The 17,082-nt window shown below is 44.6% G+C and overlaps 1 protein-coding gene across 2 annotated transcripts in view; it reads left to right on the forward strand.

Annotated features, from left to right (window-relative positions):
* Positions 1 to 17,082, forward strand: part of CFAP91 (cilia and flagella associated protein 91) — a 29,215-nt gene that overhangs the window by 5,285 nt on the left and 6,848 nt on the right. For both annotated transcript variants that reach the window (XM_035140435.3, XM_035140433.3), the window contains exons 4-14: positions 2,205 to 2,288; positions 3,225 to 3,281; positions 4,453 to 4,634; positions 8,157 to 8,334; positions 9,737 to 9,894; positions 10,010 to 10,192; positions 10,449 to 10,588; positions 11,873 to 11,989; positions 13,961 to 14,032; positions 15,167 to 15,313; positions 16,311 to 16,532. In XM_035140435.3, the coding sequence (XP_034996326.1) occupies positions 2,205 to 2,288; positions 3,225 to 3,281; positions 4,453 to 4,634; positions 8,157 to 8,334; positions 9,737 to 9,894; positions 10,010 to 10,192; positions 10,449 to 10,588; positions 11,873 to 11,989; positions 13,961 to 14,032; positions 15,167 to 15,313; positions 16,311 to 16,532 (1,540 nt within the window). The remainder of the gene's footprint in view (positions 1 to 2,204; positions 2,289 to 3,224; positions 3,282 to 4,452; positions 4,635 to 8,156; positions 8,335 to 9,736; positions 9,895 to 10,009; positions 10,193 to 10,448; positions 10,589 to 11,872; positions 11,990 to 13,960; positions 14,033 to 15,166; positions 15,314 to 16,310; positions 16,533 to 17,082) is intronic.

Genomic DNA, 17,082 nt, shown 5'->3' on the forward strand with positions numbered 1-17,082 from the left:
TTTTCGCTTTCACACTGCACCGCTTCGGCTCCAGGGGACGGATCCGAAGCGCGGCAGTGCGAAAGCCCCTGCACAGCAGCAAGCTTTTTGCCACCTGCCTTCCCCTTCGCTTGGGGAAGGCAGGCGGTGAAATGCCCCCGCACCGCCGCACTTCGCCTCTGTCGGGCGGGGGGAGGGAGAAGCGAAGGACCAATCCGATCCTCACTTCTCCCTCCGCCCGCCCAACAGAGCCAAATGCCTCAAGCCCCCTACAATCCCCGCTGTGTGACAGGCGGGATGGGGGGGGGATGCGCAGGAAAGATCCTGCGCTTCCCCCCCATCCCGCCTGTCACACAGCGGGGATCGTAGGGGGCTGCTTGGGGAAGGCAGACAGGTAGGCGGCAACAGCCCGGGGAAGCTCCGGGGCTGTTGGCATCTCCCTGCCTGCTTCCCCGAGCCGTAGCGCATCGGGGGACAGAGCCGAAGATCGGCGGGCGCTGTTTGCCGGGGTTGACAAGCCCCGGCAAGCAGTGCCCGCTGATCTTCGTGTGACAGGCGGTGGGGAAGGCAGCCAGGCAAGAGAGCAAGCGCCTGCCTGCCTTTCCCGCCGCCAGTCCCCTGGAGCCCATAGGAACGCATTGATTAAGTTTCAATGCATTCCTATGGGAAACCGGGACTCGCTAGACGAAAAATTCGTTACACGAATTGACCCGTGGAACGAATTAATTTCGTCTAGCACTGCACCACTGTACAGTTTCAAAGACCTGACAGCCCTTGTTAAGTATTCTGCTTCATTTTTATCCTGCCTCATCTGGACAGAAAACCCAAGAAAGCTAGATATACAATATTTAAAGCAACAGAAACATAGGAATCTGCCTAATACCAAGACAGACCAATCATTGGTTTGTCTAGCCCAAAACTGATGACATTGACTTGTAGTGTAACAACTTCAGACCAAAGGGAATATGTCAGTGGTTGAGGTTTCTGACTGATTTCAAGGGCAGCCCCAAATAGAATGCATTATAGTAATCAAACCTGGAGGTACTGGTAACAAGAGTGAGAATGACTATGGTGATGGTGAGGTCTGGCCAATTTCGGAAAGGGTATAGCTAGCAGACCTGCTGAAGCCGATAAAAGGTACTGCTTGTTACTGCTGCCACCTGAGCTTCTATAATTAGTGCCAATTCAAGGGCACACACCTTACCTTTTAGGGCAGGTGTGGGGAAACTATGGAACCGGCAGATGCTGTTGGGCTCCAAGTCCCATCAGCTCCAGCAAATAGTCAGGGATGATAGGAGTTGTAGTCCAACATTGGGTAAACCACAGGTTCTCCATCCCTATTTAACAGGCAGTCAAACCCCACCCATAACATGCTGCACACCTAATTTCAAGACTGAAGGACACTAAATACCAACACTTTTGTCTTGCCTGGATTGATTTCCATTTCAGCCACAAGTGACAAAGTTTAGTGTTTCTGCTGCTTCTCTGAATATGATGTAAGTGTGAGAGGGCACTAGGTGTCACTAGCATAATGTTGGTTCCATAGCTTCAATCTCTGTGCATCTTTACCCAAGAATTTCAGCTAGAATAGATGGTGAAAAGATAGAACTCTGTGGGTCCCCATAGGGGCTGTGCATTAATCTCCCAGCCCTGCTTTCTGAGGTCTACCCTCTAGAAAGAAGTAGAAAAAAGAAAAAGGTAAAGGACCCATGACAGTTAAGTGCAGTCGCGAACGACTGTGGGGTTGCAGCACTCATCTCGCTTTACTAGCCGAGGGCAGCCGACGTTTGTCTGCAGACAGTTTGTCCGGGTCATGTGGCCAGCGTGACTAAGCCACTTCTGGTAAAACCAGAGCAGGGCACGGAAACACCGTTTACCTTCCCGCCGGAGTGGTTTAGACCACAGCGCCACCCACGTCCCTCTAGAAAGAAGTAGTGCCATTTAAAAAGTGTTTCGCACACCCAGAGAAGTCCAGGACAATCAAGAGGGTCATACTTCCTCTGTGCATCTTGTGACACATCTCTGACCATCTTTGGGTGACCAGGGCAGTTTCCACCCCACCTTTGAGCCAAAAGTCCCATTGAAAATGATCTACATAATAACCAAGGGAGTCTGGAACAACTGTCCGTCCAGGAGATTCTTAGACTGGTTCCCTAATTTATATATTGTATTCTAGCAGGAGATTAAAATCAGTTTCTTACCACACCTTCTTCTTTAAAAAATAGATCTCAACCCTCACTTCAGATTCCAAGAATTGAATATGAAGATCCTGATGTTAGTGGAAGGAATCGCTGGAAGTATTTTGAACGGTGGGAACTGAACAGAGCAAATCATACTCTGTTGCAATACATGTTTTTATCATGACCAAATAAATGAGTACAGTACTGCACCAAAATATGTGGAAAGGACATTTCTGTCTTTCAGATTCCCAAGGCACTCCTAGACTTGGGAGTGTCTTGCTCATATTGTTTGATTTCATGTGTGTGTGTTAAGGCTGTCAATCACAAGAAGCACCTCCTGTAATCTATACCATGTTAGACATACGCTTAAGTAAGCTTCTAGCTTTTCAGACTGTGTTCAGAGTCTGTTCTCAGACATTTAGTAGAAATGCTCATGGAGAAGTTCAGTGATAGGCGTCGGACGTTTGGGTTCCAAAGAAAGTTTGCAAACCGGAACATTCACTTCCAGGTTTGTGGCGTTCGGGAGCCAAAACGTTTGAGTTGCAAGGCGTTCGACAACCAAGGTACTCTGTTATAATTCACATTGAGATGTCTCATGGGAAGCAATTTGTAAATGAAATAAATAATTACTGGTGTTATTATTGTTAATGCTAGTAAATAATACCATGCCAGCCATGCAAGATTCAGGGGTGTTTGTGCAGACACCCACATGTCTCCATCCAGGCAAGGAAGAGGCATCACCAGAGTTTGAGGACATGTTGCAGCCAGGAGGACACAGAGCCAGACTTGTTAAGGGTGTAGACTGAGCGGGGGGGGGGGGCATGGCTGGGAGAGTCTCATGGGCGAGATAGAAAGGCCTGAAGGACCACAAATTGGCACTCTTAAGCAATATCTTAACTCTAAATATGAGAACAGTGACTGAAAAGTGTCCCTTACAACTGAAAGGTAGCTAAATAATAAGCTTGTTAACAGACCAGGCAGCCTGGGAGAGCTGTGCTAACTGAGGAAATGTTCTGCTTGTTTGCTTCACTGAGCTAGCCTAAACTCACTTTTCTCTCTTTTCAGACCTTTCCTCCCATTTCATAAGCCGATGCCACTAAATGTTGTTTATGCAATGTCAAAGTAAGTAATGATCTGCTGGCCTAGGTTTGTTCTCACATTGTGCTCCCGTTGTTTTTCAAGAAGCTGATGTTTCTAGTATTGAAAAGTCAAAAAAAGAAAGAAAGGAAGACACTTTTGTCCGTAGGAGAGAGTTGGCTGTTCTTAGTTATCTGATGATTGGTTGGTTGACTGACTGAATGATTGGCGAAGATAAGGAGGGAAACACAGACTTCCCAATCCCTATAATGACCCTGTGGGATGCATGCAGACGCCACCCCAATTTGCAGGTCCAGTTACACCTTGACAAATTAGGAAGCAAATTTATGTGGGGTGGGGACTTCAAGTAATTTTTTTGCGGGGGTGGGAGGGAGTTGTGCTTACTTTATTAACTGCTGATGGGGTCTTTTTTGCTATCATAGTTTCAGGTAGCACTTCCTGGAAAAGCCACAGTGGCACATCCAGAGAGTTTCATGCTATATTATGACTGTAAAAGTTTTATAGTAAACAAAAATAACCAGATTGTCTGTGATGCAATGCTGAGAGTGTGGGACTGTGACCATAGAGACCTGGGTTCAAATCTCTGCTTAGCTGTCAAGCAACCTGGGTACTCTCATGCCAGCTTTCCCCAACCTGATACTCACCAGATGTTTGGGGCTACAATGCCCATCTTCTCTAGCCATTGGCCGTGCTGACTGTGACTGAAGAAGAGTTGTAGCCCCCCCAAAACGCATCTGGAGGGTAAGAGGTTGTGGAAAGCTGTCTCACTCAGACAAACTACCTCACAAGATTGTTTTGAGGACATTGTAAAGTGGTACCTCAGTTTTTGGAAGTAATCCGTTCCAGAAGACCGAGTTCTGAAACGTTCGAAAACCGAAGCTTCAATATGGAAAAATCAATACGGAAGCTGCGTGACATGTTTGACTTTCAAGGCGTGTTCAAAAACCAAAGCATTTACTTCTGGGTTTACGGCATTCGAAAACCAAAATGTTTGTCAACGGAGACATTTGAAAACTGAGATATATTACATTATATTACATTGGTAATATAAACATGCAGTAAACAAGGCAATTTCAATAACTGTGGTCTAATTTTTAAAAATAAAATTAAAAAGTTTTTTTAAAAACAACAACAATGACCTAAAATGGGTGGAAACATTTTGAAATGTATTGTTTTGCTCTCATTTGCTTTTTAGGCCAGAGTCATACATTGACAAGCTGAAAGCCAGGGACAAGCCATCTTATCTCATTTCACGAACTGTGGGTACACAGACAGATTATCGGGATGGTGAAGCTCAGACAGATCCCTACAGCCCTGAATATGTGGTGCCTCCAGGTTCAATACCTGAACTCCTGACCCTTGTCACACTGACTTGGGGTGAGTTGAGCAAAGTACTGATGGTCATATGAGGGTTCTTTCTGACTTGCATGAAGCAAAGACACAATTTTCTCAATGTTAGAAGATGGGCTTGCTCCCACATTCCACAGACGAAATGGACCCAGTTCCCTGATCTATTACCAGAGCATTTGAGTTGGTTATAAGTTCCTCAGTTAGGCTCAGCAGATTTTTAGCAGTTCTAGTAATGCAGATAAAGCTAAATCTTTTGCATTGTACATTGATTTTAATTCGTCAATAGTTTCGGCTTTCTTATTCCTGCCTGTGCTGGTGGCTAAATGAAGATTCATTCTTTGTCCCACTGATTTCAGTGGAACTTAAGTGCTATTAATTTTAACTGGATGTGAACCATAGTATTGTGCCACAATGGAAAGTTCCTCCCAATGTTTTTGTTATTACTATTTTGTTATTACATTATTATGTTTATTTGTATGCTGCTTTCTCAGTTTACAGAAACAGTAAATGAAACAACAATATATAGAAAGACATTCATCAATAAGAACATTTAGAAAAAAATACACATCTAGCTTACAAATCTTTCACTAACAAAACCAAATCCCAAAAATATCAGTAGCAGAAATTGTTGTTGGCATCCATCTGTCTAGAGAGACAATGGAGTGTGCCTCCAGGGATGAAGTCAAACTGCTGTGTTAGCAGCACCAAAGTTATCTCACTGGGGTGTAAGTCTGGGCAGTATGTCTGGAGGTTCTGGGCTGCCCAGAGGACAATATCTTGGCCTTGCTGATGTGGTCCAAAGGAAAGCAGAACAATATGTTTGGCACCAGCTTGGCTGCAGGAGTTGCTGATAGGAAGCCTATAAGGTGCCATCCAGTGCTTTTTTTCTAGAAAAAAAATTGTTTAGGGGTACTTTCATTTTGATTCAAGAAAATCACCATTTTATACAGTGAGGGGGGAAAGTATTCGCTACACTTGATCTTAGCCAAATGGCCGATATCTTTTATCTTAGCCAAAAGGCATGTCAAAGGCTTCGAGGGGGGAAAGTATTTGATCCCCTCCTAAATTTTCCCGTGTGCCCTCTGACGAAGAAATGACCAGTCCATAATTTGAATGGCAGGTTTATTGTAGCTGTGAGAGACAGAATAACAACAGGAAACCCCCCAGAAATCCAGAAGACAAAAGTCAGAGATTGATGTGCATTATAATGAGTGAAATAAGTATTTGATCCCCTATCAACCAGCCAGATGTCAGGCTACCTGGTATCTTCACTGTATGTAACAAGCTGAGATTAGAAGCACCTGCTGTAAGGGAGAGGCCTTACCAGTAATCCCAGCTCATTACAGTACCTGTACAAAAGACACCTGTCGACAGAAGCAATCAATCCAGCAGATTACGAACTAGCCACCAAGACCAAGAGCAAAGAGCTGTCCAAGGATGTCAGGGACAAGATTGTAGACCTGCACAAGGCAGGACTGGGCTACAAGACTATTGCCAAGCAGCTTGGTGAGAAGGTGACAACAGTTGGTGCAATAATTCGCAAATGGAAGAAACACAAAATAACTGTCAACCTCCTTCGGTCTGGGGCTCCATGCAAGATCTCATCTCGTGGAGTTGCAATAAACAGGAGAACGGTGATGAAGCAGCCCAGAACTACACGGGGGGAACTTGTCAATGATCTTAGGGCAGCTGGGACCATAGTCACCATGAAAACAGTTGGTAACACACGATGCCGTGAAGGACTGAGATCTTGCAGAGCCCGCAAGGTCCCCTTGCTCAAGACAGCACAAGTACAGGCCCGTCTGCAGTTTGCCAATGCACATCTGAATGACCCAGAGGAGAGGTGGGTGAAAGTGTTGTGGTCAGATGAGACCAAAATCGAGCTCTTTGGCATCAACTCAACTCACTGTGTTTGGAGGAGGAGGAATGCTGCCTACGACACCAAGAACACCACCCCCACCATCAAACATAGAGGGGGACATATTACGCTTTGGGGGTGTTTTTCTGCTAAGGGGACAGGACACCTTCACCGCATCGAAGGGACGGTGGACAGGGCCATGTATTGTCAAATCTTGGGTGAGCACCTCCTTCCCTCAACCAGGGCTTTGAAAATGGGTTGACAATTGGTATTCCAGCATGACAATGACACAAAACACATGGCCAAGGCAACATAAGGAGTGGCTCAAGAAGAAGCACATTAAGGTCCCGGAGTAGCCTAGCCAGTCTCCAGACGTTAATCCCATCGAAAATCTGTGGAGGGAGCTGAAGGTTCGAGTAGGTACACATCAGCCTCGAAATCTTACTGACTTGGAGAGGATCTGCAAAGAGGAGTGGGACAAAATACCTCCTGAGATGTGTGCAAACCTGGTGGCCACCTCCAAGAAACGTCTGACCTCTGTAATTGCCAACAAGGGTTTTGCCACCAAGTACTAAGTCATCTTTTGCAAAGGGATCAAATACTTATTTCACTCATTATAATGCGCATCAATCTCTGGCTTTAGTCTTCTGGGTTTCTGGGGTTTTTCCTGTTGTTATTCTGTCTCTCACAGCTACAATAAACCTACCATTAAAATTATGGACTGGCCATTTCTTCGTCAGAGGGCAAACGGGCAAATTTAGCAGGGGATCAAATACCGTACTTTCCCCCTTCACTGTCGGGAAAAATAAATACAGTAAATGGACAAAAGTACAAAGAATATGCATTACCTCATATTACACAGCAGCTGACAGCTCACAGTAACTTCCATTACTTCCAAATCTCCCGTTAGATTCACAAAATGTTTAGGGGTATGTGTACCCCTGGGTCTCCCCAGAAAAAAAAGCTCTGGAACTGTCTTAGGGACTCTGCTCTTGATTTGTGGAGGGTTTACTCCTTAGCATTTTTCTGAAGGTATCTTGCAAGGCAGTGGGGATTTAGGAGCAGAGATTTCTGCTCCTTTAGAACAGCTGTTTGTTCCAGGTTGACAAGCACATTTATATTTATATTTATATTTATATTTAATTTCCAGGGCACCTTACAACAAAACACTATTAAAATACAGTGTATAATAATTAATAACAATAAAAGACAGTCATGGAACAACAACGTTCTTAGCATTAAACAATTTACAACCCAGAGTTAAAGCCTAATTAAAAAGCCTGACTGAATAAAATGTTTTCATCTGGTGCCAGATTCAAAGTCTATCAAAGCAGCAGTACAGTACAGAAAGGCAGCAGAAAGTGCAAGTTGCATTTGTCTTAATTAACATTACAGCAGCAGAAAATATGCTCACATCTTCTGTTATCTCAACTACCTACAAGCGATGAACAAGCAGGCTCTCTATTTTATTGGCCAGGTTCTGCAGGAGAAATCTGAGTCTTATCATGAGTACTGTAATGAGAGCATCTGCATTTAGTCACTTTTAAAAAAACACCGGCTTTTGGCCACCTCAGAAGTGTATGTGTTTTTCATACTTCTGTTGAGGCAGGTTTTTGCATTGTGCTTTATGAATTATAGCACATTCATAAAAAAATAAGCTATACACTCTTATTGTTTCCTGCCCTTTGAAGGTCGGGGCCTTCCAGCAACCCAGGCAGAAGTGGAAGTGATTGAACGAGCCAGAGAAAAACGTGCCTGGGAGCTAACACTCCCACCCCTCAGCGATGCTACACAGATTGCAAAGAGGCGGAGGATGATGGAGGAAATGGAGAGGAAAGAGTGGGCCTTCCGGGAAGTAGAAATAGAGGAGTAAGTGTTTAATTTTTACCTTCCTGTTTTCGTAGCCCATGGTCCCAAAACAAGCAACCAAAACAGGTTCTGAACAGAAACAGTAACTTAAGGAGGACCATCGCTTTAACCACGATTCAAAGTGTTGGTGCTGACCTTTAAAGCCCTAAATGGCCTTGACCTAGTATACCTGAAGGAGCATCTCCACCCCCATCATTCAGCCCGGACACTGAGGTCCAGCTCCGAGGGCCTTCTGGCAGTTCCCTCTCTGCAAGAAGTGAAGTTACAGGGAACCAGGCAGAGGGCCTTCTCTGTAGTGGCACCCACCCTGTGGAACGCCCTCCCATCAGATGTTGAGGAAATAAACAACTACCGGTATCTGACTTTTAGAAGACATCTGAAGGCAGCCCTGTTTAGGGAAGTTTTTAATTGTGCTTTAAATATTCTGTTGGCAGCTGCCCAGAGTGGCTGGGAAAACCCAGCCAGATGGGTGGGGTATAAATAATAAATTATTAGTATCATCATCATCATCATCATCATCATCATCATCGTATCCATGATGGATAAGTTAATGATCCTCCATGTGCAGGTGTCCCTAGAGATTAGTTTCCAAACTGGGCCATGGTTAGTGGTATATAGTTGATTTAGATTCTTTGTCACCATGAATCCTAGATACCTAAGTTTGGTATGGTGTAGGGACCCAGGTGGCGCTGTGGTTAAACCACTGAGCCTAGGGCTTGCTGATCAGAAGGTCGGCGGTTCGAATCCCTGTGATGGGGTGAGCTCCCGTTGCTCGGTCCCAGCTCCTGCCAACCTAGCAGTTCGAAAGCATGTCAAAATGCAAGTAGATAAATAGGAACCGCTACAGCGGGAAGGTAAACGGCGTTTCCATGTGCTGCTCTGGTTTGCCAGAAGCGGCTTTGCCATGCTGGCCACATGACCTGGAAGCTATACGCCGGCTCCCTCGGCCAATAATGCGAGATGAGCGCGCAACCCCAGAGTCGGTCACGACTGGACCTAATGGTCAGGGGTCCCTTTACCTTTACCTTTACCTTTACCAGGATTTGAAAACCCTCATTATCCTAGACTGTCCCCCCCAGTGGGATGTTTAAAAAAAATATCTGATTTGCCAAAATTAAATTTCAGCCCAGCCACCTCTTGAACAGACCTCATAGGTTCTTGACAACCAGGTGCTTCTTTTTAATTAGCGGGAAATGTTTGTGGAAGTGGCCACCATACATAGCTGGCGAGCTGCATTTATTTTATTGGGTCATTGGTTCTGCAAGCCATTATAAGAGGTGCATGATAAAAATGTGCACTGGATATTTGAAACAAAAAAGGAGAAACATTTGTTATAGGTAAATCATCTAAATAAGGGTGGCAGTAGTGTTTGAGATCTGTTGAACCCTCTTCTTTTTTGAAGATTGCAAGAAGTTAGACTAGAACTCTTAAAGGCTTTGCTGAGGAAAAGGGAAGAGAACCGCAATGAACTGATGGTCACTCGCTTGGATGCTCACTGGTTTAACCTCATGCACGAAAAAGAAGAAAAAATTAAAAAAATTCAGCATGAACATATAAAAGGTAACGGAAATGGGAATGGAGTAGAAAGTCTACACCGCTGTCTGCTTTCCCAAGCTACGGAAAGCTGATACAGATTTTCATTTAGATGTGCATCTTGTCTGAAATTCCTTCTCAGCAATCAGAAGACTGATAGCCAAGGGGAAAAATGTGGAAGGAAAACTGGATAAAAGAAATGTCATCCGAGACTACACTGAATTTGATTCACAGCCTTACGCTCCTCTATCAAGAATTGGCTACTTTCCAGACAATAGTGCCGACCGTTTCATAGTGAAGAACCCCTTTCTCAACACCTATCAAGGTCAGTCATGCTAAGGAAATCTTCTAGTCCATTTTCCCTCCTAGACACGTGTAAGCTACAAAGGACATGCAGACTTAATCTCCTTTCTGTTCAGGGGAAGGTCAGTTTCATGTGCTCTGTAATATCTGTGCCTGATAAGGCCATATTGGATCAAAGTGAGTCATTCTCTTTCATCACAATTCCAGTTTCTCTTTTCTTCTTCTTCCCCCACTTCCGCTTCCCTCCCACCCCAATGCTTGCATTCTATCTTTCCTAGGATTACTTGAGCTGGAGGCATCTCTTCCTGACTCTGTCACTCAGCCCCGAACTGAAGCTCCCAAAAGGAACACCACCACTAAGGATGGGTTTATTAAACGGTCGGCTAGACTAGAATTGGAACTGGCACAGGTTTACCAGGTACAATGCTTTATGTGAGGCCATTGCAACTCTTCCTATCTGAAATCTGTCTCTTACTTGGCTTCCTGAATACCAGCTTTAGGCCATTCTAGGCAAGAAAACTGTGTGTCAAGACGGTGGGAATGTTGTGGAAAGTAGGAGAGGATATATTGATTAAATATTATCCCTCCTCACTCATGCTAGTGAGCAAGTAGCAGAACACATTTCCTTGTACATTGCAGGAAGCTAGTTGATGGATTCGTGAGAATCATTTAAATTAAGCAATCCAGTCTGGCTTGTCCAGACTGGATTGTTCCTGGTGAATTTCCCCTTTATTTCCCTCTTAATAATAGTAACACAACAGTCTTCTTTAAAAGTAATGGTAAAGTTTACTTACTACATTCAGTTCATAGTAGTATCCCGAAGGCAGGCTTTATCTTGTGGTTTCAGTTACATTTGTAGAGAAAAGAAGTCATGAGCTAGGCCTCAGACTTTCTACCTTGTGGCTTCCATCCTCTGTAAGGATGAGACATGTGCTGCTGGCTAGGAGCCAGCAGAGGAGTCTGAAAGGAGAAAAGGAGTCTGAAAGGAAGATGGCTGTGTCACTAGCCCTTTTGTAGGGTCTGCTAGGGTCACACCCATCTATCTGGTCACACATAGGGGTAGTAGGCTCCAGAGCAGGTATGACAGGAAGTCCTCCCTATCTGGAGCAACATTCCCCTGTGTGTCCACTCTATGCAACAGGAAATGTATTTGACTGCTTCAGTGATGATACATCCCACAAAGGCACCCACAATTTTTTTACTGTGAGTGCCTGGTCGGGCGACCGAACATGTTGTGTGCTGCAACAGGGCTCTCCATCTGCCCTCCCACTGCGGCAGCAACATGTGACATCATGCAGGTGCATGACATCACACACACACACACACACACACACACACACACACACACTGGGCCCCCACAATGCTGGGTGGAACCTGGTGTGCCTGTGCTGAGGAGAAACCGTGCCATCTATTTTTAGAGGTTGCAGGCTGCTATTCAACTTCTGTTGTTCCTTTTACATTCATGCCATCCTTCTTCGTTCTCTTCTCCTTCCCAGCCTTCCCTTATTATCCCATTACTTTCTAGCAGATTGGGAAAATAGGTGAAATGAATAGTGCCAATGTAAAACATGGACCAGGTGTTTTAAATGTTTTGCACCACTGCAACAGTTTTTTGGGTGAATTAAGAAAAGTGAAATGGTGACGCGATGCTCTTTAGGTCACTTAGGCCTAGTTCCTCCAATGCTACTAATTTCTTTTCCAGATATTGCAAGACAGGAAGAAAAAAGTTAAGGAGCCACGTAAACCACTTCGTTTCCTTGAGAAGGTATCAAAGATCCCCCCTCGTCCTCCCACTCCAACACTGGAAGTGCCTTCACTGGTAGGTGGAATATTTCTGACACTCTGAGGGGCCTTGACCTATCTCCAAGGTGGGCTGCAGTTTTGGTGTGGGTGGTTGAAGATCAGAAAGGCAACAAGTAGAAATAATGACTGACAGGCAGACAAGAGTCAGAGACAAGTGCGGAATCAGACCAGGCAGAAGATCAGTTTCCAAGGCACAATAGAGGGTTGGAGAGCTCAGAATCAAGTGGTAGGTCAAAGGCAGGCAAGGGCACAATCTGACATTATGATGGTGGTCCAGGAATGAATGAGAGAAAGTGGGAAGCGTCCGCATTCTTCAGATAAGTTCCTTATACTCAATAAAGGTTGCTAGGTTCCAAGAGCTTTATGGGGGTCTGGTGTATCACAATTGTTTTGGAAAATCAGCTGACAGCATTCAAGCTGGAATGGGGGCCTAGAGGTCTCCCTTTCCCATAAGGCCTAGAGCCTACCCTCCAACATTCCTCTGGTGAAAATTCCTCCCGTGTCTTTCAGTGCAGTGAGTCAGCAGCACCAAAAGACATGCATCTTTTGGTGACGCAGTTTTACAGAAGCCAGATAACTTGCACGAGAGTGTTCGCCACTGCAAGCGCTTGCTCACTGTCCTCCCTGAGCTGGGCAGCGGCACTGGAGTGGAAAAATGGGACATTCTGGGATCAAATCAGAAGCCGGGATGACTTCTGTAAGTTCGGGATGTCCCAGGAAAGTCGAGACACTTGAATGATAGGCTAGAGTCTTCCTGATCTCCTGTGGGCCTGTAGCACAGGAGGAAAGGTACAGTGGAGACTAGCTGCTGGAGGCTCTGGATTTAGAAGTGCACCCCTTAACACCTTATATTGTTATTGCCACAAGCATACCATTGTTCATTAAACTATATAAACTTGGATTAGAAAAAACAGGAGTATTTACAGTTATTTGGTGTATAACACTTTGCCTTTTACAAACCAGTTTTTAAAAGTTGGCAGGCTGCATTCTCTTATGCTATTACGCTGCCTCCCCTTCTCAGGATTTGAAACCTTCCTCTGTTGGTTAAAATGTATTTATTTATATTTGCTTAATGTGTATATTTTAGCATACATTTAAAATAATTCATACTTTAAAACATTCCTGCAATTAATTTGCTTTCCCCCATAACAATTGAATGGATTTCTGTAAAATTTTAGGCTAATGGTGTAGCAGAGACTGTTTTATATTAAGTCAGCTGAAACTATCTCCTATTTAGTATTTTATACAGATTCAGGGTACATCAGGGCAGGAATTTATTGTGGAAGCAGTGTTGCTTAGGCATGCAGGTTTTGCAGTACCCACATGACATCATCATCTTCAAAATGACAGTCCATTCTTTTTTCTTTTTAACATTTGTTCCACCTTTCCCATTACTGGGGGGAAACTAACTAAATAAGAATAGCCTGTTCTACATCTGCAGTCACTTCTGGTTTGGAATCTCATTAGCACTTTCCCCCTCTTTTTATGGTTGCCACATGTCCAGTAATGTTTCAGTGACTGGCCTCTAGTGCCATGCCCCTACTTGATGGAAGAGTGAAGGAAGAGGGATTGTGGGGTGAGACAGAGAAACACAGCCCAGATACATTCTGTGAAGCATGGCCCCCTGGGTGTGGATGGCAAGCAGTGGAATAGCAATGAATAGCCGTGACTAAAAGAATGGGAATGTATGGAAGCTAACTTGCCGAACACGCACACAGAATTTTCAGATCCTAAGCATCCTTAGAGTAGATTTATGCTTTAAAAAAAACTGAATGCCCCAATCTTTCCATTGCTATGCTTCCCTTCTCCCCCCCCCATCTGTAAACCAACTAGGCTGTTATACAGGGATTAAAGTCAATAAATTAAATGTGAGCCATACTCTTAGAAATCTAGGTAATATTATACAGATCATTTAGCGGTGTCCTTTCCTGAGTGTCTTCCTGCAACAAAGCAGTTGGCAATGGCAAATTATTCTTGTCTTTTACAGATTGAAGAAGAAAGAGAACTAGCTGTGATTACACTGCAGAGCTTAATCCGAGGCAGAGCTATCCAGAATATGGTATTCTGGTCTTGGTTTTTCTTTTCTTTTCTTCAGCATCTAGTGGCAGATTAAAAACAAAATGAGAGAAAGGTGCTGATAGGCCAGCACAAGAAGCTTGGGAGAAAGGAAAAATGTGTGTGTGTGTGTGTGAGATAGGTGGCTGTACTTGGAACAGATTTTGGGCGGACCTTTAATAAATATGTAAAAAAGCCTGCAGTCCAGGGAGGAGGAGAAATAAGAAGACAGCTCAACCATCCTCCTTTATTTTGTCTTAGAACAATGATATTTCTTCCCCCAAGCAAGATGTACCTTCTTTGGGCTAGATTCAAGTGGGTTTTTAAGTTATTCAGCTGTTTGCCTTGCTGGGCTTTAGAGAAAATGAATCCCTTGACCTCACATATCTATTTAGGACACCCTTGAGTCAGTTACTAGGGAGAAATTCATTATGAATAGAAGAAGAGCCTGGTTGGATCAGGCTAATGGCACATCTAGCCCAGCATCCTGTTCTTACAGTGGTCAGCCAACGCCTTTGAGAAGCCTGTAAGCGGGAGTTGAGTGCAATGGCACTTTTCCTGCTTGCGGTTCTGGGAATATTTCACATAGCTGTATTGATAAAGCCCACCAATGTGCTTTTGCATAGTGTAAGACCTGGTCACCCCTTGTCTGCACACCAGGATCTCCTTTCCTTGTTTATTTCTCACAGTCAAGATCAGGTTCCCCACCCTACTTCTCTGGAGGGGATAATCAAAGTGTGGAGATTAATGGTTCTGCAAAAATTAACTTGTCATACATGAGAAGCAAGTGTGATTCCTTTCCCAATATATTGTTTCCTTTCTTTAAAGACATTGTGACGCTGAAGGGGAAACAGAACACTCCCCATAAATTTGTTTCCCGGTGTTGACAAGCGTAGCCTGGTTCTTTAACATAGGCTGTTTCCCTACCTTGAGAAATTATTCTCTTATGAGGCAGAAGGCGGCTATATTTATGTTTTATTTATATTTTACTTGTTCTGTTTGTTTATAAAACCATATTGAAAACTAGGGTAGTTTATATTTTAAAAAATGAGATGACAACAATAAAGTTTGGTGGAAGAGAACATTCAGCGAAGCTGCATCTTCATTCATTCATTCATTCCCTCTGACTTCCTGACAGATGTTTGAAGGGAAGGAAAAGCGACTGGAACTGATCCGTGAGTTGCGCACCATTCATGCACTTCAGGAGGATGGGCAACTGTTGAAGAAGGCTGAGAAGCAAGTGACGTTGGCCTTGCAGAGGCAGCGGGATCTGCATGAACACAAGGTTTGGCTATAAACATAGAGGCAGTTCACCAGTATCTTGTTTAAAGTCTCTCCCTTCTGTCTCCTACAACAATGTATGCAACAGAAGCTTATGATGGAAGATGGCATTTGGTCATCTGAGGGAGGAATATAATCTCATAGTGAGTGCTTTGTTGAAGGTAGGGCTCACTAGGAGTTTCGTATGCTAGTGTTACACAGAGGAACAAGATGGCTGGGTTAGCCAGTCATTGGAGTCATTACTTTAGGCAACTCGTGCCAACCAAGGAGGTATCTCTTAGGTGGCTTTGCAGCTAGTTGACTGACCAAACCCAAAGAGTGCTCATTAAAGGTTCTTCATCATCCTGGGGAAAAGTGACAAGAGGTTCGCTGCAGGGTTCTCTCCTGGGCCCATTGTTGTTCAACATCTTTCTAAACAACTTGGATGAAGGAATTGAGGGGGTGCTCATCAAATTTGCTGTTGACACCAAACTGGGAGGGGTAGCTTATGCTGTAGAAGGCAGAACCGGGATTCAAAATGACCTTAACAGATTTGGAGAACAGGGCCCAAGCTAACAAAATGAATTTCACTGGGGACAAATGTCAGGTTCTGCACTTAGGCAGAAATAACTAGTTGCACAAATATAAGATGGGGGGACACCTGGCTCACCAGTAGTACATGTGAAATGGATCCCTTCTTCCTTTGGGGGTTCTCCAGCTGTTTGTTCCCACCATTCCTGTATCCAACCAGTCCATGACACCAGCCCTTCAGGTGTAGTTAGACTCCCAACTCCCATCAGCTAGTGTGGGAATTGTAGCCCTGCAACATCTGGAGAGCACCATGCTGCCTATCTCAGTGCAGCAGCAACAGCACATTATTCCAGATTACTTTCACATCTCCAGAAATGGCATGCATAATCTTTTCAAGGCTGGGTTCTGATGCTCAGGCCTGGAGCTCATTTCCTGGGGAAAAAGTAGCTCGTTTTATATAACAGAGAATAATTCTTCCGTGTTGCCTTTAGGTGTCTCTCATGGAAAAGCACTTGGCTCGGGTGGAAGGGAGAGCCCTCTCCAACATGCTGGACTTCCTCTCCAAAGAGCTGATTCGGCTCCAAGACGAACGGAGGATCCATGCTTTTGCTATGCTCGCTGAAAGGCAACGCCGAATTCGGGAAGCCGAGGAGAGCGGCCGCCGGCAAGTGGAGGAGCGGCGCAGGCGTGAAGAAGATGAGATCTTTAGACAGGCATGTGGGGGGGACTACAGCCGCAGGGCTCAAAGGGGCCTTTCCCAGTCATGGGGGTTTAACTTTGTCCTGATACCTGCACAGTAAACTGAGCCAAGTGTGCTAGCCCTGCATGAATTACTTGTAGAGGACTGTTTCTGCAGGGTAAGAGTGAGCTAGACTGCTGTGGGGATGTGCAGGGCTCTCACAGTCAAGGGAGCATAGATAACATACTTTTTATCATCCTGTTTCGTCCCAGTATTCGACATGCACCCATCAACCTACCTGGACCCTGAGATCACCTTCTTCTTGTGCCTCCTCCTTGAGAGGTCCAGAGAATGGGCCTTTGCAGTGGCTCCCTGTCTGTGGAATGCTCTCCCCAAGGAAATTCACCTGGCACCTTCATTATACTCCTTTAAGCGCCAGGCAAAAATGTTCCTTTTAAACCAGGCCTATGGTTGACCTGATTGACATCCTTTTAAAATGTGGCTCTTTTGGGGGGGGGCGCGTTATTTGGTTATTGTTTTTATTTTATATCCAGTATTGTGATCTTTTCTGTGAATCGCCCTGA

The sequence above is a fragment of the Zootoca vivipara genome, chromosome 15 (genome assembly GCF_965207765.1).
Source record: "Zootoca vivipara chromosome 15, rZooViv2.hap1.1, whole genome shotgun sequence".
NCBI lineage: Eukaryota > Metazoa > Chordata > Lepidosauria > Squamata > Lacertidae > Zootoca > Zootoca vivipara.